This window comes from Octopus bimaculoides, chromosome 2 (genome assembly GCF_046866305.1).
Source record: "Octopus bimaculoides isolate indiv1 chromosome 2, ASM4686630v1, whole genome shotgun sequence".
In the NCBI taxonomy this organism is placed as follows: Eukaryota; Metazoa; Mollusca; class Cephalopoda; order Octopoda; family Octopodidae; genus Octopus; species Octopus bimaculoides.
The window spans coordinates 70,117,414-70,144,996 of NC_142929.1; the positions used below are offsets into that span (position 1 = coordinate 70,117,414).

Below are 27,583 nucleotides of genomic sequence, written 5' to 3' on the forward strand. Positions count from 1 at the left end.
GCGTCTATGTGTGCGTGCTAGAGCTAAAAAAAAATCAGCTAAGTTTAGTTGTATTAAAACCGCCTTTGAATGAAAATAACTCTTGAATTGTATGCCCTACAGCGACATCAGTTCTCTGTAAATATTTATATTTATTACTTATTTATTTATTTATTATTATTTATTGAATATCTTCATTTACTTATTTCTCTCTCTTTTATTTATTTCTATGGATGAAGCAAACTTGTTTACGGCAAATTACCAACATTACCTTTTTGCAGTAAATAATCACAGAAGAATAGAAAGAATCTTTATTTAATATGTAACAAACTGATGTGGTTGTTATAATGTGATCTACTATTATTATTTTTATTATTATTCATATTTTTGTGAATATGCTAATTTATTTATGCCTCCTCTAATACTAAATGGAAGTTTGTCAAGTGGGGATATGTTTACACCGGGCACCGCATGATGAATACAATATTTGAAAATTACGAACCGTACATACTTCTGAAAACTGTAAAAATTTTATTTCAGATTTAAATTATGTCAGAAACTAACGGTTACCTTGTATTCCAACGAGGTCAGGTACTGTAACAAACTGTGTATAGGCTTACTGTGCCAAATTTGAAACCAATGTTTTGTTTGTAAACCTCACATGCGATTCCTTAATCTGAATATTTGATAACAGTTTTATTGAAGTTAAATTGTTTCTTTGACATGATTGTTTCCACACACTACTAAACTATGTTTCATTTATGTATCATCAGATCAGCTCCGTAACATAATCAACGATCCCTCAACCCTTTATTAATATCATGTCAACTGAATTGTTATATTGTTCGTCGTAAAATATATTCATTCATTTTGGTTTTTGTTTTCTCACCATATCCATAGAGAACAATTGAAATAGTTACATGGATAAAACACTGGAACAGTAACCAACTCATGTACCGTAAATTTAAACATTCTGTTGTGTTTTTGTGCTGCTAGCTAGTCGTGAGTGGTCGATCCTAACCCTAACCCTATCCCTATCCCTAACCCTATCCTTAACCCTAAACACGTATTCATTTGCACACGCTCACACGCGCACTTTTTGTAGGATCGACCACTCACGATAGGGTTAGGGTTAGGATCGACCACTCACGACTAGCTAGCGCGACTGCGCGTTCGGGACCATGCTGCTTTAGTAGTACCGAAAATGTTCTTGGGTTTATTCGCCAAAAAAAAAAAAAAAAAGCTCTCCAGTACATGCTAGTCTAGAAAATCCGTTTGGTATTTCTTACGCAGTATCACCAGGCGATAAATTTGATACAGTGGTGTATATCTGTGCACAGGAATTGTGGTCTTGGTTGGGTAAGCATCTACCAAAGTCTTGTTTAAGTGGCATAAGACTGCATGGTACTACATTCGGTTACTGCTATTGAGCTGAACAGCAGTTCATACTAAATGATATATTTTGGAGACATCATTATTCTAATAAAGGGCGAAGATTATCCAACTTCATTAATGTCATTGACAGAGACGTGCACAACTTGAAAGTGAGATCCAACCGAAGTTAATGGGGAACAAATGCTTGCATTAGCTTTGGTAGGTCCTTGTGCCTGGCCTTAACTAGGGTGAAATACACCTCAGTTGCTTGAAAAAGTCATTTGTACTGGAATGCATCTGTCAGTTCCAAAATGTGATATTTATATCTATAAATATTGCTTCCAAAAGACCTACCCTGACTCCCATGAACAGAGATTTCAAAAATATTCTACAATGGAATCACGCCTATCTTGTCTCTTTTAACAGGACAAAGTCACAATCATTACATATGACAAATATATTTATATGTGTTTGTATATATATATATATGTATATAAATGTATGTAATTGTGTGTGTGTACATATGTATATATATATTTTAATATTTTGCTTAGGCATACCGAGATGTATGCGTATTTACATATATCTATGTATGTGTGTATATATATATATATGTGTGTATGTACATATGTGTATGTATATATGTGTATGTACATATGTGTATGTATATATGTGTGTGTATATATGTATATGTATATATATGTGTGCATATGTACATATGTGTGTGTGTGTATATATATATAACGTGAGAGAGTTAGGGGTTGGGGGTTCAACCCACTAAGGGATAGTATCTATCCAGTATACTGATGGGAGGGTACCCAATTATTGCTACACTAGTGCTATACTAGGTGCCATCAATGGGAGCGGGTAAAAGTGGAGGTTTTTACCCCAAATTTGTATAACAATTAGAAAATGAAGGATAATATGCTGAACCTAACTACTTGCAGACGGTGTATCCCGTTGAATTCAAAAGTGACAAAAAACGAAAGAAAAAGAAAGAAAGAACCAAAGCACAGGTGTCTATGGCAGACTATGTTATTTTGCCAACATGGTTTACATATAGAAGTACAAAGTACATAAGGAATTAGAGGATGAACAGAAGTTTAATCTTACAGCTGTTTCGGCCTAATTTTAGCAAGCCCCATTCTATCCGAATATTCCTTTCCGGAGTGATTATCGGATGACATTTTGAAATGGGGTTATATGCCCGAACCGCTAGGCCTCTTCAGAGATACACAAAGGGTTTCATACAAATGTAGAGCAAGAGGTAAAAACAGAGGTGTGGTAGAGACCAGAAGAAAAACAACAGCAAAAATAAGATAGAAATAAAAATTAAAAATTAAATTAAAATAAAAATAAGGGTACAGCAGGAAAATAATAATAATAATAATAATAATAAAGAATACATAAATGAAAAATGAAGGTATAGCATGTGGGACATGCAAAAATATAAAAAAGATATATGTCAAAAAAACCCTTAAAAATACAAGGCACCCAAAGAGCCTACAAACATTATAGATAGGTAGCTATAGACACTCCAATGCATATATATATATATGTGTGGGTTCGTGTGCACAGCCTTACTCGGATGTCCCCTTACTCCCATGTGTGCATATACAAGTTTTTATAAGCAAACATTCCACCACATACGTTGTTTGTGGCATCAGCTCTATTAGTCGTATCTAGAAAGCTGTAAGTGTTTTTTAGAAAGGAAGTTTTGTTGAGTGTGTGTGTGTCATTTCTGTATATATTGGAAGGTTCTATGTAGAAGTTCATTTTATACAAGCTATTAATGTTCTAGTAGCAATAACAGTGATGGTGACAACAACAACAACAATAATATGCCAAACTTTCAAACTTAGCGGTGTAAGATATCCTGTTGCCTCTTCCATATATATATATATATATATATGTTTAAGAGAAATGGAAAATGGAGACAAATGCACAAGATGTTACTTAAATCATTTATATCGCTGAAATATATGTTTCGATGGATACATTAATCCGGGAGGAAAAATAATGTGGAATAATGTATCAGTCTTATCAGGGAGGAGATTATCAATAACAATGTTCATTAATGAACCATTTTTACAGATGTAACAAATTATAATGTACAGGGTGTCCCAGAAGTCACACACCATTCTGGTTTGTATTAGAAATAATTTTTTAATGATAATGTGACTGGTGAAACCTATTTAGAGCTCCTCTTTTACTCTTTTACTTGTTTCAGTCTTTTGACTGTGGCCATGCTGGAGCACCGCCTTTTAGTCGAGCAAATCGACCCCAGGACTTATTCTTTAGAAGCCTAGTACTTATTCTATCGAAAAATCTTTTGTCGAACCGCTAAGTTACGGGGACATAAACACACCAGCATCGGTTGTCAAGCGATGTTGGGGGGACAAACACACACATACAAACATACACATACATATATATATATACATATATACGACGGGCTTCTTTCAGTTTCCGTCTACCAAATCCACTCACAAGGCTTTGGTCGGCCCGAGGCTATAGTAGAAGACACTTGCCCAAGATGCCGCGCAGTGGGACTGAACCCGGGACCATGTGGTTGGTAAGCTAGCTACTTACCACACAGCCACTCCTGCAAACTTGATTACCTTCAGGATCTTCCCATAATTCCCCATAACTTAGCGGTTCAACAAAAGAGACCAATAGAATAAGTACTAGACATCCAAAGAATAAGTCTGGGGGCGATTTGCTCAACTAAAGGCAGTGCTCCAGCATGGCCACAGTCAAATGACTGAAACAAGTAAAAGAGTAAAAGTAACTGTCTATATTGGAATAGTTTGTTCTCACTCTGTTATTTTGCATTCACAGGACTCAGATGATTCTGATATCTGGGATGATACAGCACTTATTAAAGCTTATGACAATGCAGTTGATAACATAAAGGTGTGTAAATTATATTTTCAGTTTCTTTTCTCATCACATTGCTGTTTTGCGTAATCATTGCAATATGCAGTGATTGACCATGTTGAGTAGAATATGACGTGTGTATATGTTCTTGAGTGGAGGCGCAATGGCCCAGTGGTTAAGGCAGCGGACTCGCGGTCATAGGATCGCGGTTTCGATTCCCACACCGGGCGTTGTGAGTGTTTATTGAGCGAAAACACCTAAAAGCTCCACGAGGCTCCGGCAGGGGATGGTCGCGAACCCTGCTGTACTCTTTCACCACAACTTTCTCTCACTCTTACTTCTTGTTTCTGTTGTGCCTGTAATTCAAAGGGTCAGCTTTGTCACGCTGAATATCCCTGAGAAGTACGTTAAGGGTACACGTGTCTGTAGAGTGCTCAGCCACTTGCACGTTAATTTCACGAGCAGGCTGTTCCGTTGATCGGATCAACTGGAACCCTCGACGTCGTAAGCGACGGAGTACCAACAATATGTTCTTGTCTTGAGTTTATTGTTTGTGAATTTTTTGTTGTTTTTTTTTTCTGTATATTTATGAACATTCTGGTACTGATTTGATAGATAGTGATTTGTTGATTAAATTGATGTTTCAGGCACAACTTGATGATAAAATGGACTCTGAACAAAGCCCATCTAATGAGAAGGTAAATTGTCAACAAAGTAGAAAAAGCAAAAAACAGACAAAGAAAAAAAATAAATGCAAGGTAAAAAATTTTTTAAATGATTGGTTTTCATCATTTGACTCAAGGCTGACAGAGTGTTTGTTTATTTTTGTCATTTATCTTTATTATTATATTTCTCTGCTAGTATTGGTGAAATACTAGTAGAAACCATACCAAAACAAACATTTGAGCTCAGCACAGTCCAATAACTTGCCAGATCCTGTTGAACTGTCCAACTCATTTCAGCATAGAAAAAAAAATAGACATTAACTAATTATGGTGATGATATAAACAAGATGGTTTTTTGGAAAATTCTAAAATTTGTATATTAACTATCTATACAGGTGCAGGCATGGCTGTGTGGTAAGAAGATAGCTTCCCAACCACATAGTTCCAGGTTCAGTCCCACTTCATGGCACCTTGGGCAAGTGTCATCTACTATAGCCTCAGGCCAACCAAAGCCTTGTGAGTAGATTTAGTAGAAGCCTGTTGTATATCATTGCTATTATGCAAAAGTGTCATAAGTCCAAAACGTTGCTTTTTAAGAAAAAAAAAATAGTTTCACAATTCCATTTCTTTTTACGTTAGCAGCAGTGTCAGCTTAACGATAATACTTTGTTGGGTGCATAAAATTGTAACTCTATGCATGTATGATATTTTCAGTCAGAAATGATTTTGTAAAACTGTCATATGTTGGACTTGCTACACTTTTGAAAAATGCTCAGACTTACTACACTTTGACAATTTTCATATCTTGGCATCTGAAGCAGCTGGAGATACAATAGTTTGACCAAAAGAACCAGCTATTACAAGCAAAAATGAATATTGAACAAAATGCATTTGGCCAAATTTGGACATATGACAGTTTAACATAATAACAAGATATATATATATATATATATATATATATATATATATATATGCGTATGTATGTGTGTCTGTGTTTGTCCCCATGTTGGTGAGTTTACATCCCCATAACTTAGCAGTTCGGCAAAAGAAACCAATAGAATAAGTACTCGGTTTAAAAACTAAGACCTGGGATCGATTTATTTGACTAAAACCTTTCAAGCCGGTGCTGCAGGATGGTTGCAGTCAAAATGACTGAAACAAGTAAAAGAAAAACAATAACGAACTGTCATTAGAATTAAAAGAAAAGTGACATTAAACTTGAGACTTAAGATGAGAAGTAAAACTGGAAAGACAGATTGAAGCAGAATTAAAAGTAAAAGAATTCTTTTTAATAATAAGGACTATTACTTTCTTTACTTTTTAGTAGATGTTAAGAAATAGTGTTGTTTGTTGGCACTCCATCGCTTACGACGTCGAGGGTTCCAGTTGATCCAATCAACGGAACAGCCTGCTCGTGAAATTAACGTGCAAGTGGCTGAGCACTCCACAGACACGTGTGCCCTTAACGTAGTTCTCGGGGATGTTCAGCGTGACACAGTGTGACAAGGCTGACCCTTTGAATTACAGGCACAACAGAAACAGGAAGTAAGAGTGAGAGAAAGTTGTAGTGAAAGAGTACAGCAGGGTTCGCCACCATCCCCTGCCGGAGCCTCGTGGAGCTTTAGGTGTTTTCGCTCAATAAACACTCACAACGCCCGGTCTGGGAATCGAAACCGCGATCCTATGACCGCGAGTCCGCTGCCTTAACCACTGGGCCATTGCGCCTCCACTAGGAAATAGTAAATCAACAAATTCAGGTTATTATTGATAGTTTATTTATCAATAAGAATGTCCAAATATTCATCAAAAATTATCAGTCTCAAACTTTTTCTTACCATACATTGTTGAAATATACTGACTTTGTCTCAATTAATTTTGGAAATAATGGAGATTTAGGAAAATAACTTTGTTGTTAAAAATCGGATTTTGGAACATAAATCACCATGAAATTTTGATGAAAGGTTTTAATTTTGATCATTTTAAAGCAGGGAAAGCAAATTTCTTAATCACACACCAATGCCTTGTACCTATGTTGGAAATAATTATGAGTTGATGTTTAACATACGGACAGAGAGGCAGGCAGGTAGGCATGGTTTATCTAAGATTATGTTATCCAATGTTTTCTTCCATTTTTAAGATGGCAGACTGTGTTTTGAGTACAATTTTGACTGCTATTTCTAGTAGATTGAGCAGTCTCATAATGACCAAGATCAGTTTTGGCGTTCATTTTTTGTGGGGGTCATTAAAGTACCAGTCACATACTAAGGTTGACAGAATCAACTAAAAAAAATGTCAGGCTTTGTACCATTACTGGAAACAACTATAATTATATGAGTTAATGGTCTGAGAAATAGACAAGCAGAACATGTGTGCTATTTGTATTTTTGTTTTGCAAGAAATGATCGTGGTTGTATTACTTTCTCTTCTTACACCTAACACAAAACATGAGTTATGTATGTGCAACACAGTATAATGCAAGAAAGATGTATGAAGTGCATGCATGTGCTATTAACACTCATGTTGAGGCATGCCTCAGTGTACATGTATATAAGTATGTATAATGCTGCAATTAATAATTCAGTTATTTTTTTGGTATGTTGTTGTCCTTCAGTGGAAAGTTGGAGATGAGTGCCTAGCTACCTACACAGAAGACTGTTTACTTTATGAAGCCAAAATAATATCAGTCAACTATGAAGATGATACTTGTTTTGTCCGCTACTCTGGTTATGGCAATGAAGAACAGCAAAAGTTATGTGACCTGCTTTTACCTGATCCCAAATCTTTCACTTCAGATGTTCAGGTATATTTAATTTATTTATTCTAACATCCATTACTTAGAGTCCTGATTTTATTAACTTTTGTTTTTTCAAATTTGTCTGGATTACATCCTTAAAACAATAACAACTAAAAATCACTTATTATTTCGTGCCGGTGGCACGTAAAAGCACCCACTACACTCTCTGAGTGGTTGGCGTTAGGAAGGGCATCCAGCTGTAGAAACTCTGCCAAATCAGATTGGAGCCTGGTGTAGCCATCTGGTTCACCAGTCCTCAGTCAAATCGTCCAACCCATGCTAGCATGGAAAGCGGACGTTAAACAATGATGATGATGATTGTGATGATTCTCATTCTTTACACAATTAGTGTATCTTATTGTGAGTTTTATCAATTAGTCAATTAGTTCTTATTGTTTAATCTGTTGTCATGGAATCCCTGTCACCTGATTCAGCAAACCTGTGATCAAAGGCAGCAGCCCAGGTTCGATTTTGTTTTAAGCTAATGTAAATCGACAACTGCAATATCTAGTGTATCCTTCCCTTTTTTAAAGACAGTAAGTGGTGATTTTCACAGCACCAGCCCTGGAAACATCATCATGTTCCTGCTAAAACAAGACTGAGGATTCTCTCAATTCTATAATTTCTCCATTCATTTCTCTACCACTTCACAAAATTTACTTGGTGCTACCATTCAAGAACAGAGGTTGATGAAATCAACTAAAAAAATTTCAGGCCATGATGTACTTTAACATGTCATCACTACTTATGGAGTTGCCTGGCCCTAGGATCATTAAAGATACCCTGGCCCTCCGTTCATTAAAGATACCCTGACCATTAGTGGGAGAAGAAAAGGCAATTGCAAAGGATATATTAGGATGAGATGGAGAGTAGGGCATTTTCAGAAATAGTTTTAGAAGAGTAATTGTAGGTAACAGGAGTGTGTAAAGAGAATGATAGTAGAAGCAAAGGGAAATAGCAGCTGCCAATTCATAGGTAAAGGGGAGAGAGCTGTTGGTGGGTTGCTGTATGATCAGCAGTAAGAGAGCATATACAAGGGAGTTCTGAAAAGTTCCTGGCTTTAAGGGTATTTTGAAAAGCCTGGCTGGAGGCCCAACCTTCCAAGTTCTTTTACAGGGCTTAGAAATACTGAAGGGCCACTCCAATAAATGTATGAATCTGAGAGGGAAATATATTGGATAAAATCATAATTAACTGATCCTCTTGTATTTTCTTTTACCCAAAACCAGGAACTTTTCAGCACCCCCGTGTACACTCAAACAGAATCCACAGAGACTGTTATTGGTCTGTGTCAGCCAGACTTGTATTATTTAGTAAAAGTGATAAAAGTAGTACAGTGAAGTTGCTGTGGGAAATGGAAAGTCAATCATCTTAGATAGAATCTTTCCTCTGGTAAAAATTAACAGGAATGAAATTAAAGAGAGACAGCAGCATCTTACATTCTCTAAGTTAGAAAAACTGGTTGTAAGTGATTAGGAATGCAGGACCAGGGGTGCTTCATATGTAGACAGAAAGTGGTAAGAGTGAGAAATTGGATGAGATAGGTAGGAGATAAAAGGTATGGAATTAGGAAGAGAAGAATGATGGATGACAGTAAGGAGTGATTATTTGCATCTATTTTAATTAGCATTCTTATGTGTTAAAATTTTAGGTGGATTCCAGCAAATTTTACCACAATGAACCAGCACAATCACAGAAAAGTCACAAAAAGCGATCTGGTAAAAACAAATCAGCTAAAGGTAAAAATTGTGACAAAACCAGTTCAAATCCCTGGATGCCACCATTCTTAGGAATGCCTAATGGTGCAGTAAGTATTTTTCTGTATCTTTATTTTCCCTTCATTTTGTACTAACTACTACTACCACCACCACTACTTACTATTATTGAGTGAGTGAGCTAAACATGCCATCAAAGTGACACTGGAGTACAACTATATGAAGCCCAATATACTCATCATTACTACCCAACTGATAAGGGTACACTCGTCACATGCATCACAACCATATGTACATGACATGGTGATTGCATACCAAGATAAACAGCTCATAACTTTGCAGGTGGGGCCCAGTTAGAATTTCCTTCAGGTTGAGTAGCCCATTCCACTCAAACTGTCCCTGAATAAGGTTTGTTTAAGGATGGTGAACAAAACATCTATGTTGCCAGAGGTGAATTATTCAAACCCCAAAGAATTTCTCCCAACACATGGCTATGATGCTCCCCTCACTACTTCTGCTCATGATCAGAGATGCACATATCGTCAGCCATTAAGAGACATGTTCAACTGGTTATGTTCAAGCAACTGACAAGCCAATCTGTGGTATTGAGCAGAATATTTGCTGTAGCCCATCTTATACCATGACAAAACAATGTACATGATCACACATCTAATCATTTAAGATCAGAAACCATGAGAGTCACTGCCTGGCACTGCATTAGGACATTATGATTATTATCATTATTAGGAGACAAAATGGCAGAATCTTTAGAGTGTCAGAAAAAATGCTTTGTGGTATTTCCTCTGATGCTTTACATTCTAATGATTTCATTGTTGCCTTTCATCCTACTAGGGGTCAAAAGAATAAAGTACTGGGGTTGATGTAATCAACTAATCTCTCCCACTCAAAAATGCTGGCCTTGCACCTGAAATTGAAACCATTGTTATTATTATTATTATCACTTCATCCATCTTTACATTCTAAGTTCAAATTCTGTCAAGGTTGACTTCGTCTTTCATTCTTTTGGGGTTGATTAAAAAAAAAGCACCAGTTGAGCACTGGGAATGATGTTATTAACTAGCACCCACTCCCCCAAAATTTCAGGCTTTGTGCCCTATAGTAGAAAGGATTATTATTATTATTTCATCCGTCTTCACATTCTGAGTTCAGATGCCACTCAGGTCGACCTTGCCTTTCATTTTTTCAAGATTGATGAAATAAGTACCAGTTTAACACTTAAGGTTGATGCAATTGAGTTTACCCTTCCCCCACAATTTCCGGCCTTGTGCCTTTAGTAGAAAGGTTTATTATTATTATTATTATTATTGTTGTTGTTGTTGTTGTGGTAGCAGCTGATAGAATTGGTCACATGCCAAACAAAATGCTTTTGTCCATCTTTACATTCTGAGTTTAAATTCCACCAAAGTCGACTTTGCTCTTCATCCTTCTCACATCAATGAAATTAAGTACCTATTGAACAATGGCCAATGTAACTGACTTAAACCCCTCCCCAAAATTTCAAACCTTGTACCTATATCAGAAAGGATAATTATTATTTCACACTGCAGTAGTGATTCTATTGATTTTCTTCACAGAACATTAAACCACTACGCTTGTCTTCGGACCAAAGAGACATCCTCTCTGTAGTGTCACTGAAGTAATTACATTGATTGTAGAAAGTCATTTTGGTAATATTTTCAGGCACTCTACTTATTGACCATATTATAGCAGAAATAAACTATTACCTCTCTACATTTCCAAAATCTTAAATTCCCATTTTAGTTCCTGGTGTTTATCTTCTCATTTTCTTTTTTCTTTACCCTGTATAGCAAGTCTTCAAAGTTTTCATACAAACACCACTCAACAACATTTACAATATTACTTAACAGAAAAAACAACAATAATTGTAGCAGCGACAACAATGATAAAAATAGGAAATGTCGTTGTTATCTCCCTTGCCAACATCACTGCTCTATTTAGAATACATTTAAAAATGATCACTTTATATACATAAACGATTTTTGTAATCATGACACAAAAAGTAAAAAAATTCTCCAATACAGCTCTTACGGATTAAGAAACACTTCAAAAATCTGAAAGATTTTACCGTCATTTATGACATTCGTGTGTTAATGATTTGGGAAACATTCTTACTATCAGAGCACACCACCATTCTAAAATTCTACCCAGATCAGATTAAACAAACCTTTTCACAATGGAGTGCTTTTATAATATGCATAAAAACTTGCATTACATTTATAGATATTACAAATAGTATCCATAGACTTAGAAACAACATTATGCTAAGCATACAGGCTTTCAAAATGTAAGCCAGAAATAAAGGCTTTTGAAATAAAAATGCAAAATATTAATATAATGCACACACACATACATTTCTGTGTGTGTGTGTGTGTGCATGCGTGTATTGAAGCAGTGAGCTGGCAAAATCGTTTTGCTTGGCAGCATTTTATCTGTCTTTACTTCTGAATTCAAATTCCACTAAGGTCGACTATGCCTTTCTTCCTTTCAGGATCAATAAAATGGTACCAGTTTAGCACTGGGGTCAATGTAATCAGCTTATTCCTTCTCCCAAAAATTTTGACCTTGTGCCAAAATTTGAATCTTGATGATGTTTTCTCGGAGTGGTTGGCGTTAGGAAGGGCATCCAGCTGTAGAAACACTGCCAAATCAGATTGGAGCCTGGTGTAACCATCTGGTTCACCAGTACTCAGTTAAATCGTCCAACCCATGCTAGCATGGAAAGCAGACGTTAAACGATGATGATGATGATGATGATATACACACACACACACATATACATATATGTATGTACATACCAGTCTGGCTACCACTGACATCAATAAAGCCTTCGACTACATTCCCATTTCTCTGTTAATAAAAAAAATACTTAACCCCACTTGAGCAATCAACACAAAAAGCACTGGTTAAACACCAAGTGTATGTCCTGTACAAATGCTGCCCTTCCAGAATCTCTAATTTCCTGAATGGAGTACAACAGTGACACATTCTCTGTTCTACTGCATGACATCTTGTGCTAGTGTCTCCCACTATAGCCTTGAGCTGATCAATGCCTAACTTAGTGGATTGTCAAAAGAAACCAATAGAATAAGTGACAGACTTGAAAAAAATAAGTACTGAGGCTGATTTATTTTATTAAAACCCATTGAGGCAGTACCCCAGCATGATTACAGTCCAATGACTGAAACTAGTAAAAGATAAAGATACAATTTTCCCACACTTCCATAAAACCTATAAGCAGCTATTATTATTGTTGTTGTTGTTGTTGTTGTTAGCACTCCGTTGCTTACGATATCGAGGGTTCCAGTTGATCCGATCAACGGAACAGCCTGCTCGTGAAATTAACATGCAAGTGGCTGAGAACTCCACAGACATGTGTACCCTTAACGTAGTTCTCGGGGATATTCAGCGTAACAGTGTGACAAGGCTGACCCTTTGAATTACAGGCACAACAGAAACAGGAAGTAAGAGTGAGAGAAAGTTGTGGTACAGCAGGGTTCACCACCATCCCCTGCCAGAGCCTTGTGGAGCTTTAGGTGTTTTCGCTCAATAAACACTTACAACGCCCGGTCTGGGAATCGAAACCACGATCCTATGACCGTGAGTCCGCTGCCCTAACCACTGGGCCATTGCGCTTCCACATAAACAGCTATATGTACTGATTAAATCACACATTCTCTCTCCCATTCTCTGAGTACAAACACTGCTACATACTTATTCTAAATAGATCTCCAAGAAACCTAGCTCCACTATGAATCTGTTCTGTGAGGGCTGGCCTAAAACTATGTAACAACATAGTGTTTTTTTTTTTTAATATTTCTTGTTTCTTTTTAATTGCAAACATACGTCAACTTACATCAGTTATTAGTTCCAAGACATGCTACTTAACTTGAAAAGCAAGGTCACATGGAAAACATATTTTATTAGCCTATATTTGTTTTAATAAATAGTTTGTACCTATTTTCACATGTAATTTGGTTTTCCACTTCAGTTTTTGTTTTTTTTTTAATTTTTTTATGCTTTTAAATGTTCACTGAGACTGATATGAAGCTGGATAAGTCGATTGAAGTTGAAGTTTATTTGTTTTCATCAATTTCTTAAGTCGAAAAGGACATAACTCAAATTGACATATGTTGAAGTATGCCTGTGTATGTAAATCAAAGAGATCGCACATCATTTCTAAGTGAGACTTTACCACTTCAGTCAGAGAATAACGAATTCATTGTAAGATTAATACGAAAATTATTTATTTAATAGAAAATACATCAAAACATCGCTTCATACAGCCTTATGTCCTCATTTACCTTTGCCAAACGATATATTGATAGATTGGTATTTTCACTTGGTACTAATTGCCTTTGGGTAATGTTTCTTGTTTTTATGTAGTCTTTTTTTTTTTTTTTTGCATTCTTCAAATTAATGTCCATACTTTGTGGAGATTCCTTATAGTCCAATCCACAATCATAAGACAACGTTGGACTCTGGTTTCTTTGTTTCAAAGAAAACAAGTTATACAAGGGATATAACTCTTTATATTACTCTGCATAATTTGCCTTGAATTGGAAAATAGCAAATTTCTTTTTTTGTTGTTGCTTTTTGTTTTGTATATGATTTCATAGCATCGAATTTGCCAACTGATATAATCTTTCTTCTTGGAGATGACAATATTCTTGGCTAAATAAACCAAGTAAGTTTAGTGAAGCTTTGTTTAAACTCACTTTGAAATCACTATTCTTACATTGTCAGTGACTTTGAAGTTTCAACTTGCTTTTCAGAACCCTTTTGCTGGAATGTATGCACCACCTTGGGCAGGAATGCCTTCTCCACACAGACACATGGTAAGTTATTTCAGTTTGTACTATATGTTGCCTATAACTAATTCAGTTTACTGGGAATAGTTGCAGATATTGTTGTATTCTAAGAGCTGAAACTCGTGAAATTTAAAATGGAAGCTCTGACATTCATATCTTCTTACCAGAGAGTGCAACCTGCAAGGTAATATCACAAGTACTGGTAGCACAAAAACAAACACCTAGTAAATGCTATAAAGTGGTTGGCATTAGCAAAGACATCCAGCCATAGAAACCCTACAAAAGGAGACACTGGTGCACAATGCAGTCTTCAGACTCATCAGATCCTGTTAAACCATACAACTCATGCCAACATGGAGCATGGATGTTAAATGTCATTGTTATTGATGATGGAGGATGGTGGTGATGATGATGAAATTGGTAGTATGGTACTTTTGTCACATTTCAATGTGGCAATCATTCTGAGTCCCTGGTTATCTTAACTCAAAAGTTTGTTTCATAGACAAATGTGAACACTTTGACGAATAGATTATGTGCCCAAAAGCTGGAAAAAAAGGGAGAGGGGGCGACCAAAAGAAGAATGAAATGGGGAGTATTAGAATTCAAAAGGAGGGCCATTACAAAAGTTAGGTGAATGAAGGTTCAGAAACACTGGTTCTCTGAACAAAATCTATTGTAATAGGAGATGGTAAGTCACAAATAGAAGAAACTATTATTGCTAAATAGAACGTATTTCTTATCTTGAACAGAGGGCCTTGTTACCTCATTGAAGCCTATTGATGTAACCCCATGGCAAAAGTTTGGGGAAGTAAAACAAGTAGTCACACATAGCCCCTTACTTTTGTTGGCCTTAATAACCAAAATAATCACATAAAGCTGCAGTTGCATGTTAAATAGCTTTCATCTCATAACCATCAGGTTTGGATCACATTACATTGTCATGCAAAATGCATGTAACACTACAATAATAAAACGATGACACCACAAGGGTCAGACAGAATTTACTGAAGCAGATTTTCTACAACTGGATGTTGTTCCTGTCACCAACACTCATTCGTTTCTAAACAAGATATTTCGCAAGGTTAGGCATACTTCCTATGGAAGACTGGAAGTGAACAATATTGTTTGTATGATGCTGATACCTATTTACAACCACCACATGAAGCCAAGACACACAGAGCCTTCCTTCAGTTTCTGTCCACCAAATCCTGTCACAGGTTTTGGGTAGAGTAGAAGACACTTCCCCAAAGTACCTCACATTGGGACTGAACCCAAAACCACATAGCTAGGAAACTTCTCAACCACACCTTTACCAACTTCATGATTATAGAACTTGTGATAGAAACGTCTCTGACAAAATTAACCTACTCACTGCTAACATTGAATAATTGATGTAACAAAACAACATTCCGCAATTTTTTTCTTTTCGTCTACACCAACTTGATAATATTTTCAAGTTAATGGGATTCTTTTTGTTTTTGTTTTTTTCCAGAACTTGCCAAATATTCCTCCACCACCTCCTCCAATGGCCAGCTGGGACATGGATAATAATGAAGCTCTCTGTAGTATGTTAATGTCATGGTATATGAGTGGTTATCACACAGGATACTATCAGGTAACAGTTTCTGTTATTGTTTTTTTTTAATATAAATATGTAATTTTTCTATTGTTATTTGGGATATTTACAGTGTTTTTTTGTTTTTGTTTTTTTAACACTGGAACAAAAAAGCAAAACGTTTTTGAAGATTTCCTTACAGCCAACCATTGCCTCTGTTTTGTCTGGCAGTTAAATTACTTCCCTGACAAATCAGCGATCTGTTTTAATGATGTTGCGGTTGTTTAGCCACATTCTAATTAAAACAAAGTTTCTAAATATGATACCTGCTAATTGTTGTTTTTGTTTAGTGTCTGGTCAGCCTAGCAGACCAATTATCAAAGCATTCCAACCATGACCATTCCCTTTTATTTTTCAGACAGTCTATATATTCATGACTACATATTACGTAGTGTGTCTTTCCTGCTTAACTTTTTTTAAGACAGTAAGATATGGTATGAAGGGAGATTTGGCTGCTATTTTTAGCAGGTCATTGGCTTGACATCTGCAAATTGCTATATTCTGTTAAAATCTACTGTTTGCTTCATCTATTATTATTATTATTATTATTATTATTTAATATTATATTCTTAACATTTCAGTTTTTGTTTTTTGGTGGATTTTTTTTCTCTCAACAACACCAGTTTTTGTCAGAGCTGAAGAAAATTTTTCAATAAGAACCAACTTAGAACTATGTTTCAGAAATGCTCCAACCATTCCTAAAATGCATAATTTTTCTTCTTCAAACAGTCAACCATCAGGAGCTAAATTCCTGGTGAGCTGCATCCAAGACTGAGTATTAACAACTCCTGGCTGTAGTAATTTCGTTTCACTTCACTTGCATAGTTTAGTGCCGTTAAGGCTTATTTGTCATGTATTCTCATTCCATATTCTTCACTTAAGAATCTTTGTGTGTTTATAATAACTTGATATCATTTAATCTTATTCCAAGGTGGTGAGTGGCAGAATTGTTAACTTGCTGGATAAAATGGTTAGCAGCATTTCTTCCAGTTGTTTATGTTCTGAGTTCACATCCCACCAAGGTCAAACTGTGCCCTTCATCCTTTTGGGGTTTATAAAATAAAGTACCAGTCAAGTACTGGGGTCGGTGCAATTGACTTGTCCCCTACTCTCAAATTTGCTGACCTTTAACCCTGCAACAGACGAATGTCCCATTCAGAGGGAATGTTGTGATCTTGGTCAGTTATTTGTCATGGAAACCAAGTAACCAGCTTATGAATTCTCAATACGAAAATCTTACATCACCCCAACGCCTATAAACCTACTTTTTTGTCTGTATCTAATGCAAGAAATTAATACTTTTCCCCACTGAACCTTCGGTTTGCAAGACATCAGTTACATAGGGCCATTGTGTGGACACTGATACATCTAAAGATGTTATATTAACATTTGAGAACCTTTGTTACGTCGTTTATTATCTTGTAGTCATTGTTAAAGTTTCATCATTCATGTGCAAATGTTAGCATTTGTTAAATAATCTCTCCATACGCTATTGTTGAAAATGAATGAAAGGTAGATTTTTACATGGCTGTGTGGTAAGAAGTTTGCTTCCCAACCCTATGGTTTCAGGTTCAGTCCCACTGTGTGGCACCTTGGTCAAGTTTCTTCTTTTGCCCCAGACCAACCAAAGCCTTTGGAGTGGGTTTCATAGAGGGAAACTGAAAGAAACTCATCATGTGCATGTATATATATATATTGCCGGACTGGCCCTCGTGCCGGTGGCACATGAAAAGCACCCACTACACTCTTGGAGTGGTTGGCGTTAGGAAGGGCATCCAGCTGTAGAAACTCTGCCAGATCAAATTGGAGTCTGGTGTAGCCATCTGGTTTGCCAGTCTCCAGTCAAATCGTCCAACCCATGCTAGCATGGAAAACGGACGTTAAATGATGATGATGATGATGATGATAGAAGGCAAAGGTAGTGGGGGTAGGGATGCCTACGACAATATTATACTGAACCAAATGCTTTATTGTAACTAGTTTGGTGCTTTAACCATTTTCAGGTTCAAATCCTGCTAAATCTGCTTCGCTTTTTTATTGGTCTTAATAAAATTAAGTATCAGCAATATGCTTTAATTAATAACTTTCACACTAGCATTTAAACTGGCCAAATCTGGCCTCATCAAAATCTCAAAGATACAAGATAATGCATGAACAATTCAAAACAGTATGAATAAATAAGCATTGCATTTGATAGAATACTAAAGGGTTAAGGTGATGTTGTTGGCCAAGACTGTAACATGTTGGATTAGGATAAAATAGCTTGTATTTGTTCTGGTTCTCTGTAATCAGTTGAAATACCAGTCTAATACTGGGGTTGATTCTTTTCATTTTTCTCTCACTCTCATTCCCTTTGGAAGGACTCAGCTGTATTCAGCCTAAGACAAGTATTTCATGATGGTACTCTTACAATATCTATTTCTGGTAGGACGTTGACCACTTTTATTTTTACCACACTTCAACTAAGATAGATCAGTATGACAACCAGTTTCTCACTCTTTTGAGTATTACAGAATGCTTCCTGGCTTTTTTTTTTCTCATCTCTGTCATGTGAAACCTTCTCCCTCAAGCAATTTGGCTTTTAGTGCCCCAGCTTAGTTTAAGACACTTCTCAATTTTGGTTAAGGACCTGCCACCATCACCAACTCTCATATTACAATACCACTATGCTTCAGGTATGAGTACTAACTGACATTAGCAGCCATTTTACTAGTGGATGTAAAAGTAAAAATATGTTAACATAAGAAAACAAATTATATTTAAGTCAAGGGATAATCAATGTCACTAGGGATTGAGGTGATCCTAATATATCAGAATAGATTAAACATCTTTTAAAAATTGTAAAAAAGCACAGACAATAACAACAGCACATACACACTGATACTGAAAAAAAAAAAAGAGGGCATGGAAACAATTATATGAGTGGTTGTTGAATGAGAATTTGTATAGGAAGAGGAATTAATACAGGGGGATCCAACAGACAGACTAGTTATTGAGGTTGACAGCTATATGGTAAAATGAGATGATAAGGATATGAAGTTAAGGAAAGCAACCTGACATATGCAATAGTTGCTTAGGTGCCAAAAAAAATCTGCAAAATAGATTGGGTATGAGCTGGTTATTTACATCGTCCATCAGAAGTGGTGGGGGATCTCAGGATGCTCACATAAAAAGATGGCAAAGGACCACAAATGCACAAATGCTGTGTGGAAATTAACTCATCTAACTTATGCTAGCATATTAAAGTGGATGTGAAAATCATGGTAATAATGGTAAAGATATTTAAATTTTCATTTTTTTAAAAATGAATGTAAACTCTTTGACACTGACAATGATCAAAATATAGTGAAATGTTTCCAACAAATTTTATTGATTTTTTTGTTTTTTGTTTGCTTTTGGACTACTTTCAGCACTTACAACAAAGAGTTGTCACTTTTGCAGTGTAGGATAGGGGTCAGTGAAGGAAGGACAATGTTCATACCCTTTCTAAACTGGTGAAAGCAATAAGGATTGAGTTTGCACTTTTGTAAGGGAAATGCAAGTGGGAGTGATACTTCAGTGTTTAGATTAAAGTTCCATTTGTGATAAGTGTTTCTTTTTATTGCCTATAGCATCAATCAAATAAGCACAAGCAGTGTACAGGGTATGTGTGATACAGTTGTTTGTAACTTTACAGAAAGGTTATTGGTACCTGAGAAAGGGGAAATAATGCAGATTAGACTATTTGACATAATGACCATCAATTTAATGATCACTTTTTCATGCTCTCCTAGGTTGGCTGCAGTAGCATAGCCGGGTTCTAAAGTTAGGAGTGAGCACATAAATAAAAGGTGCTATGAGACATACCAAACAATTTTTCACACATTTCTTTAATATTACACAAAATATTTCATTAGTTATATGTAATTGTATTCTCCATTCATCCAGTGATGAGAGGTTATGACATCAGTAGACAGTTCAAAAACATGAGAGGTTGGTCAAATCAAGTAATGACCCAGAAATTTCTTCCAAGGCCTTGCAATTAACAAAAAAAAAAAGATTCAGCTTCTATTGTTCAAGTGAACTAAGTTTTAAAAATTGTTGAAAAGGCACCACCACTGGTCAAATGGAATTTGTTGACGCAGATATTTTACAGCTTGATGCCTTTCCTATCACCAACCCTTCCTTGTTTCTAAGATAGGTAATATTTCTTCATGGCCAGGCACAAGAATGGAAGCAAACAACATGGGTTATATGATGATGCTCATTTACAGCCATCACAATAGTTTTATTTACTTACGTTAGTTTAGTTTCTACTTTTTCTTTTAATTGGAAGATTACATACATCTCTATTCATGTTACAGGCATTTATTACAAATCCTTTTGCGTGAAAGGCTGAGGCTATCTCAATGGAATATGAAAATGAAACTGAATTACTATGAATCATAAATTGTTGCATTGTTTAAATTCTAAGAAATGCGAACGTGTTCACAGAGAAAGGTGCAAGTAGTAGGTTAGTAAAATAGTTCAAGCAAGAATTGAAACCTCATTGTTAATGCTGCATTAAACTACCTCACAGGTGTGACACAGTTTGGATCATAATCTTGAATGTCACTACACTGAATATTTAAAAATAAAATATAAGGATAGCTAAGTAAAATTGCTGTCTTCCACACATACAGACTTGTCCTTTCAGGCACTGGTGTCACATAAAGGGCACCTGTTCTGGTGCTGCATAAACACATCTATACTGGTGCTGTGTAAATGCACCTGTGCTGGTGGCACATAAAAAGCACCTAGCATACTCTGTTAAGTGGTCAGCATTAGGAAGGGCATCTATCCATAGAAACCATGTCACAACAGACAGCTGGTCTGGACAGCTCCCAGTTGGCCTGCTCCATGTCAAATCATCAAACTCATGCCAGCATAGAAAGCAAATAACGATGATGATGACGATGGGTGATAGACTGTATTTGTAACAACAGCAGACACCTTTTATATTGAATAAGCTTCAACCAGAAAATAAAAGTAATTTTTATTCTTGAAGCACAAATTTATTTTAAATTCTAAAAAATTGTTATTTAAAAGAATATTGTTTTATCTTTATTTACATATCTATGTATTTGTTTTCTATCTTCAGGGCTTAAAGAGTAAACAAAATTAAGACAAGACACTGTTGTGGACTGTAGGAAGATGGTGGTTTTCACTTACACATCAACTAAATCACCTTTCAGATACAAAAGGCAAGGAAAACACAATCTTCATTCAAACTGCTCTTTTGTGCCTGTCCATAATAACAACCAATTAACATTTTTCTTTGATGATCAGTGCATAAAAATGGCACAGCTTTCCTTTTTTAATCTTTCAAATTCATATATATATATATATATATATATAAATATATATATATATATATATATATATAAATGTAAATGTATACAACCAATACAGTTATTTTCATAGAAATAAATTGAATGCTTTTGTATGTTATTATATACCATATGGAGCAGAATCAATGGCTGTGATAATTGAAGTATTGGTTAAATAAATCAACATCCTAAAAACATTACCAGAAAAAGACTGTTGTATAAAGAAATAAATTTTTTGCTCTCTTCTTATAATTATTTTTTGTTAGTATTACAAAGGCGGTGCTCCAGCATGGCCACAGTCAAATGACTGAAACAAGTAAAAGAGTAAAAGAGATTACATACCGGTGATAGGTAAAAGGCACCCATGCTAGTGCCACATAAAAGACACTCAGTAACACTCTGTAAAGTGGCTGGCATTAGGAAGGATATCCAGTCATAGAAACCAAGCCAGAACAGACAACTGGAGCCTGGTGCAGGTCTCTGGCTTACCAGCTCCAGTCAAACCGTCTAACCCATGCCAGCATGGAGGACGATGATGCAGCAGCAACTGTTCTCAGGTAATGATAACTTTATAGCAATTCTACATGCACTCAAGTTTGCATTCTAAGTCTTGGCATTTTTCTGCTTTTCTCATGTTCTTTGTCTACCACTTTTATATCAAATGGACAGGCAGCAATATTATTATTATTATTATTATTATAGGTTGCAAGCTTGCAGAATCATTAGCATACTGGGCTAAATGCTTAGCAGCATTTTGTTCATCTTTACGTTCAGAGTTCAAATAATACCAAGGTCGACTTTGCCTTTCATCCTTTTGGGGTCAATTTAATCAACTTACCCCTACCCCAAAATTGCTGGTCTTATGCCAAAATTTGAAACCATTATTATTATTATTGAAGGCAGCAAGCTTGTAGAATTGTTAGCACACTGGGCAAAATGCTTAGCAGCATTTTGCCTGTCTTTCTGTTCCGAGAGGTCAACTTTGCCTTTCATCCTTTCGGATGAGTACTGGAGTTGATGTAATCGACTTAACTCCTCCCCCAAAATTTCTGGCCTTGTGCCAAAATTTGAAATCATTATTGTTGTTGTTGTTGTTGTTGCCGTCGTCGTTGAGGTAGCAAGCTAGCAGAATCACTTGTGCATTGAACAAAATTCTTAGCAGCATTTTTTCTAGCCTTTTACTTTCTGATCTCAAATTCTACTGAAGTCAACTTTGTCTTTCTTTCTTTTGGAGTGGATAAAATGAAGTTTCAGTTAAGTACTGGGGTCAATGTAATCAGCTGTCCTCCTGCTCATAAAATTTGCTGGCCTTCTACTAAAATTTGAAACAGTAATTATTCTCATTTAGAGTGTTATAAAGGTGGCATGCTAACAAGAAATGTTAGTACACTATGTAACGTGCTTAGCAGCATTTCATCCATCTTTATATTCTAAGTCTAAATTCTACCGAGGTCGACTTAACCTTTCATCCTTTTGGGGTCCATAAATTAAGTACACGTAAAACACTGAGATCAATGTAATCAACTAGTCCCTTCCCACCAAAATTTCAGGCCTTGTGCCTTTAGTAGAAAGGATTATTTAGATTATCATATTAGAAATATGTCTTGTGGTATATTTGTTCAGATTGTTTATTTTTCTGAATTCAAATCCCAGCAAAAGAGATCACAATAGAATCATTTAAATAATTGGATGGGTTTTCATTGTATAAGTTCAATTGGAACAAAATTTATTAATATTTAAGACATTTATAAATATTTTTAAGGAAATATATATTTAAATACTTTAATTATTTATTACCAAAAAATAAATTCAATTTGTAAATATGTTTATTAAGATATAAGCCAATTCAATGTTAAAAAAAAGGAAGAAAAAATACAATTGCATTCAGTGTTGTTCAATATCCAAATAATTCATTTGTCACTTTTTGATTGTCGCAATTTGTAATGTGCATCTGAAAGTGAGCGGAGTTTTTCTGCAGCCTTTCAAAGAGAAAAAGTATTAAGAATATGATGAGTATAAATGACTTCTTTTTCTTTTTTTCACAGATCTAGATGCTGAGAGAATTACAAAAGCAAATACATATATATATGGATGCAGGCATGGTTAGGTACAGCTGTGTGGTTGAGATGTTTGCTTCCCAGCTACATGGTCTCAGGTTCAGACCCACAGCATGGGGCAAGCCTTGTGAGTAGTTATGGTAAACTGAAAAAAGCTTGTCATCTCTTTTTCTATGTGAATATATATAGATATATTGTAAGGGTCTTTCAGCTCTTGTTTCTAGCAATGTAGGTGCTACCCTGCATCCTCAGTTGCAGCTAGTGACAATTAAATTTTTCCTTTTTGGTTTTATGTAGTGTATAGCCACAGTCATTATTATATATATATATATATATATATTACAAAGTTTGTATGTATGTGTGTGCATATGTTCCTTATGCATTTGTAAACTTAGTTGCTGACTTTAACATATGGGGTATCAAAAGATTCAGTAATCTTTCAGCTACCAAATAAACTTTATTTTCATTTACATTTTTGCATTACAAAAATTTTATCATTTTAATCTTTCTATAAGTCAACTATCGTAAACGACATTTTATACTACAACGATGTCACATTTTTCTATGTGAGTGTGTGTTTGTGTGTTCATTCCAGGCTGATGGCTGAGAAGTATATGTGTGTGTCAGTATACATTCATTTTTGTGATCACACAAACACACACACATCTAAAGAGAGAGAGTGACACGCACAGGGACAGAGATAGGTCTGAAGTGTGCATGAATGTATATTTCTGATAATTTTTATACGTTAGGCCAAAGACAATTGAACACATCTACACATACATATGCATATGTGTATTAGTGTGTCATTTTGACATATGGGGTATCAAAAGATTCAATAATCTTTCAACTACCAAAGAAACTTTATTTTTATTTACATATTTGCTTACAAAAATTTTACATTATAATCTTTCTATAAGTCAACTATCATAAACAACATTTTATATCACCACCATGACATCACATTTTCTATACGAGTGTGTATGTGTCTGTGAGCGTGTGTGTGTTTGCGCGTGGCACGTGAACAAAACATTGGACTGACTCCTGTGCAGGTGGAACGTAAAAACACCATTTGAGCATGGCTGTTGCCAGTACCGCCGGACTAGCCCTCGTGCCGGTGGCACGTAAAAAGTACCCACTACACTCTCGGAGTGGTTGGCATTAGGAAGGGCATCCAGCTGTAGAAACTCTGCCAGATCAGATTGGAGTCTGGTGTAGCCATCTGGTTCGCCAGTCCCCAGTCAAATCGTCCAACCCATGCTAGCATGGAAAGCGGACGTTAAATGATGATGATTAGGCCGATGATTGAGAAGTGTATGTATGTTAGGGTGTATGTGTGTGTCAGTATACATACATTTTTGTGATGACTGACACACACAGAGGGACAGAGATAGGCCTGAGTTGTACATGAATGTATGTCTGTATGTGTCTGTCTTAGTATGTGAGTGTATGTGTGTGCGAGTGTGTCATAATTTTTATATGTTAGGCCTCAGACAAACACATGCACATCTACATATACATATGTGTCTGTAAATGTGTGAGAGTGCATGCATTCGTTATGGGCGTTAGGCTGATAACTGAGAAGTATATGTGTGTGTGTGGGTATACATATATTTTTGTGACAACTGACTCACACACATCTAAAGAGAGAGACAGAACTAAGCCTGAGGTGTGTGTGAATGTATGTCCGTGTGTGTCTGTCATAGTATATGTATGTGAATGCATGTTAGAGTGTATGTGTGATAATTTTTATACATTAAGCCTCAGACAATTAAACACACATACATGTGTATGAGTGTATTTGTGAGTGTGTGTTTCCACATTTGTTACATCTATAGTAAAGGACATTTTACACAGTCTTAATGAGCTTACATCTAATGAAGTAGCCATCTTTATGGTAGGTGATCTCCATGAAAATCATGACATTTTCATTCGTGCTCAAGATAACAACCTTAAACATGTTTCAGAGACTCATCCCTCTTATGATACTCTCCTGTATCCTCTTATTTTGTGGAATGGACAAGATGGATATCATTTCAATACTCCACAGATTGAACCTTCAATAGGAGAGCCAATTACAAACAAAGGTGTCATCAAATGACTTCTATTCTCACCAACTGATGTTAAGACTAGAACAATCAAATCAATTATACATGTATCATGATTTATTTCAGCAATACCTGGTTGATATGTATGCTAAAGTTGAGAGTGAGCATCTCCTCTACATTCATAACAATCAAAAAATGTTAAGGGCTAAAAATTATGTTCATCTCCAAAATGCTCTCCATGTCCTAGAGGCAACAATTATAACAGGTAGTCACAAAGGAGAAAATTTCTTTCTTCCAACAATTGATCTCATACCTACAGATTTTCCATTTGAATTTAAGATACTTCACTTTCCAGTCAAACTAAGTTTTGATATTTCAATTAACAAATCTCAGGTCAATCCCTCAAGCTAGTTCGACTTGATCTATCTACTACATGCTTCTCCCACAGCCAATTTCATGTTGCTTTCTCGCGACTTGGAAGCAGCAACAATTTATTCATTTCGACACCAACAAAAAATTACACAATGTATATTGTTTACCCTGAGGTACTTCAGCATTGACAGGTCATCATCATCTGATAGTTCCCATGGGCAGCCAGTCTTAAATTCCTCTGTTATGGCAAGGAAGACAATGATGAATAGGAGACAGAATCCAGCCCTAGTGAACTCCTACTTGTACACTAAATTCATTTTTGTACTCATGGCTGACTCTCACTCTACTGACAGCACCTTTATACAAGGCTTGTGTGACTGTAACAAGCCACTTAGGTACACCTTAACAACTTCTTCAGAGATCACCAGATAACATAGCAAGCAACTTTGTTGATGAATGCCTAGTATAATCGTTTATTTATAGCTAGATATTTCTCCTGCAGTTGCCTTACTATGAAGATAGCATCTGTAGTACTCCTTCCTAGCACAAAGCCAAAATGTATCTCATCAATTTTATTTGTTCCTAATCAGTTGAGCTATAACTCACTCTCACTCTCTCTCTCTCTCTCTACAACTTTCATGACCTGGTCCAACAATTTGATACCTCTTGTAATTGCCTCTATTAAAAACATCTCCTTTACCCAAGTAGTGGCTGCCTATAATGCTGCAACACCAATCATTAGGTATGATATCTTCCTGTTCATCATCATCATCATCGTTTAACGTCCGCTTTCCATGCTAGCATGGGTTGGACGACTTGACTGAGGACTGGTGAAACCAGATGGCAACACCAGGCTCCAATCTAAATTTGGCAGAGTTTCTACAGCTGGATGCCCTTCCTAACGCCAACCACTCAGAGAGTGTAGTAGGTGCTTTTACGTATCACCTGCACGAAGGCCAGTCAGGCGATACTGGCAACGGCCACGCTCGAAATGGTGTCTTTTATGTGCCACCCGCACAAGCCAGTCCAGGGGCACTGGCAACGATCTTGCTCGAAAATCCTACGGAGGCCAGTCAGGCGGTACTGGCAACGGCCACGCTCAAAATGGTGCATCTTATGTGCCACCCGCACAAGAGCCAGTCCAGGGGCACTGGCAACGATCTTACTTGGCTTGCCGGGTCTTCTCACGCACAGCACATTTCCAAAGGTCTCGGTCAGTAGTCATCACCTCGGTGAGGCCCAATGTACGAAGGTCTTGCCTCACCACCTCAGCCCAGGTCTTCCTGGGCCTACCTCTTCCACGGGTTCCCTCAACTGTTAGGGTGTGGCACTTTTTCACGCAACTATCCTCATCCATTCTCACCACATGTCCATACCAGCGCAATTGTCTCTCTTGCACACCACAACTGATGCTTCTAATGTTCAGCTTTTCTCTCAAGATACTTACACTCTGACGGGTATTCACATTGACATTACACATCCAATGGAGCATACTGGCTTCATTCCTTGCAAGCTTACGTATGTCCTCAGCAGTTACAGCCCATGTTTCACTGCCATGTAGCATGGCTGTTCGTACACATGCGTCATACAGGTTTGTGTTTTATCTACCTTCCTACTTATTAGGATTTTGGTTTTAGCTAGGTTGACTCTAAGGCCCTTCAATTCTAGACCTTGCTTCCACACCTGAAACTTCTCCTCTAGTTCTGATAGTGACTCTGCAATTAGGGCAAGGTCATCAGCATAGAGGAGCTCCCAGGGGCAACCTGTCTTGAACTCCTCTGTGATTGCCTGGAGGACTATGATAAATAAGAGGGGGCTGAGGACGGAACCTTGGTGGACCCCTACCTCTACCCGGAATTCATTGCTGTACTCATTTCCAACCCTCA

The 27,583-nt window shown here is 36.5% G+C and overlaps 2 protein-coding genes across 6 annotated transcripts in view; one reads left to right on the forward strand and one right to left on the reverse strand.

Moving 5' to 3' along the window:
- Positions 1-54: 54 nt before the first annotated feature.
- On the forward strand, positions 55-21,472 carry LOC106871802 (survival motor neuron protein). Of its 3 annotated transcripts, none has more exons than XM_014918445.3 (8): positions 55-117; positions 4,195-4,269; positions 4,881-4,991; positions 7,510-7,698; positions 9,344-9,499; positions 14,222-14,284; positions 15,750-15,872; positions 20,992-21,472. In XM_014918445.3, the coding sequence occupies exons 1-8, from the start codon at positions 70-72 to the stop codon at positions 21,013-21,015; spliced, it is 789 nt and encodes a 262-aa protein (XP_014773931.1). In that variant the 5' UTR covers positions 55-69; the 3' UTR covers positions 21,016-21,472. The 3 variants fall into 3 exon arrangements, with proteins under 3 accessions (XP_014773931.1, XP_014773932.1, XP_014773933.2); XM_014918446.3 differs by lacking the exon at positions 55-117 and adding an exon at positions 405-570; XM_014918447.3 differs by lacking the exon at positions 55-117 and adding an exon at positions 589-932.
- Positions 21,473-23,028: 1,556 nt separating this feature from the next.
- Positions 23,029-27,583, reverse strand: part of LOC106871801 (galactose-1-phosphate uridylyltransferase) — a 76,990-nt gene continuing 72,435 nt past the window's right edge. For all 3 annotated transcript variants that reach the window (XM_089346961.1, XM_052978201.2, XM_052978202.2), the window contains one exon: positions 23,029-23,199. In XM_089346961.1, coding sequence (XP_089203087.1) covers positions 23,131-23,199 — 69 coding nt within the window. In that variant the 3' untranslated portion in view covers positions 23,029-23,130. The remainder of the gene's footprint in view (positions 23,200-27,583) is intronic.

What these genes read in the sequence shown, in the direction of transcription:
- LOC106871802 (XM_014918445.3), top strand. Translation starts at nt 70, where the DNA reads ATGAAAATAACTCTTGAATTGTATGCCCTACAGCGACATCAGTTCTCT. An exon ending in CTTTCACTTCAGATGTTCAG is followed by an intron (nt 7,699 to 9,343) that starts GTATATTTAATT and finishes TTAAAATTTTAG; the next exon opens with GTGGATTCCAGCAAATTTTA. An exon ending in TAGGAATGCCTAATGGTGCA is followed by an intron (nt 9,500 to 14,221) that starts GTAAGTATTTTT and finishes CTTGCTTTTCAG; the next exon opens with AACCCTTTTGCTGGAATGTA.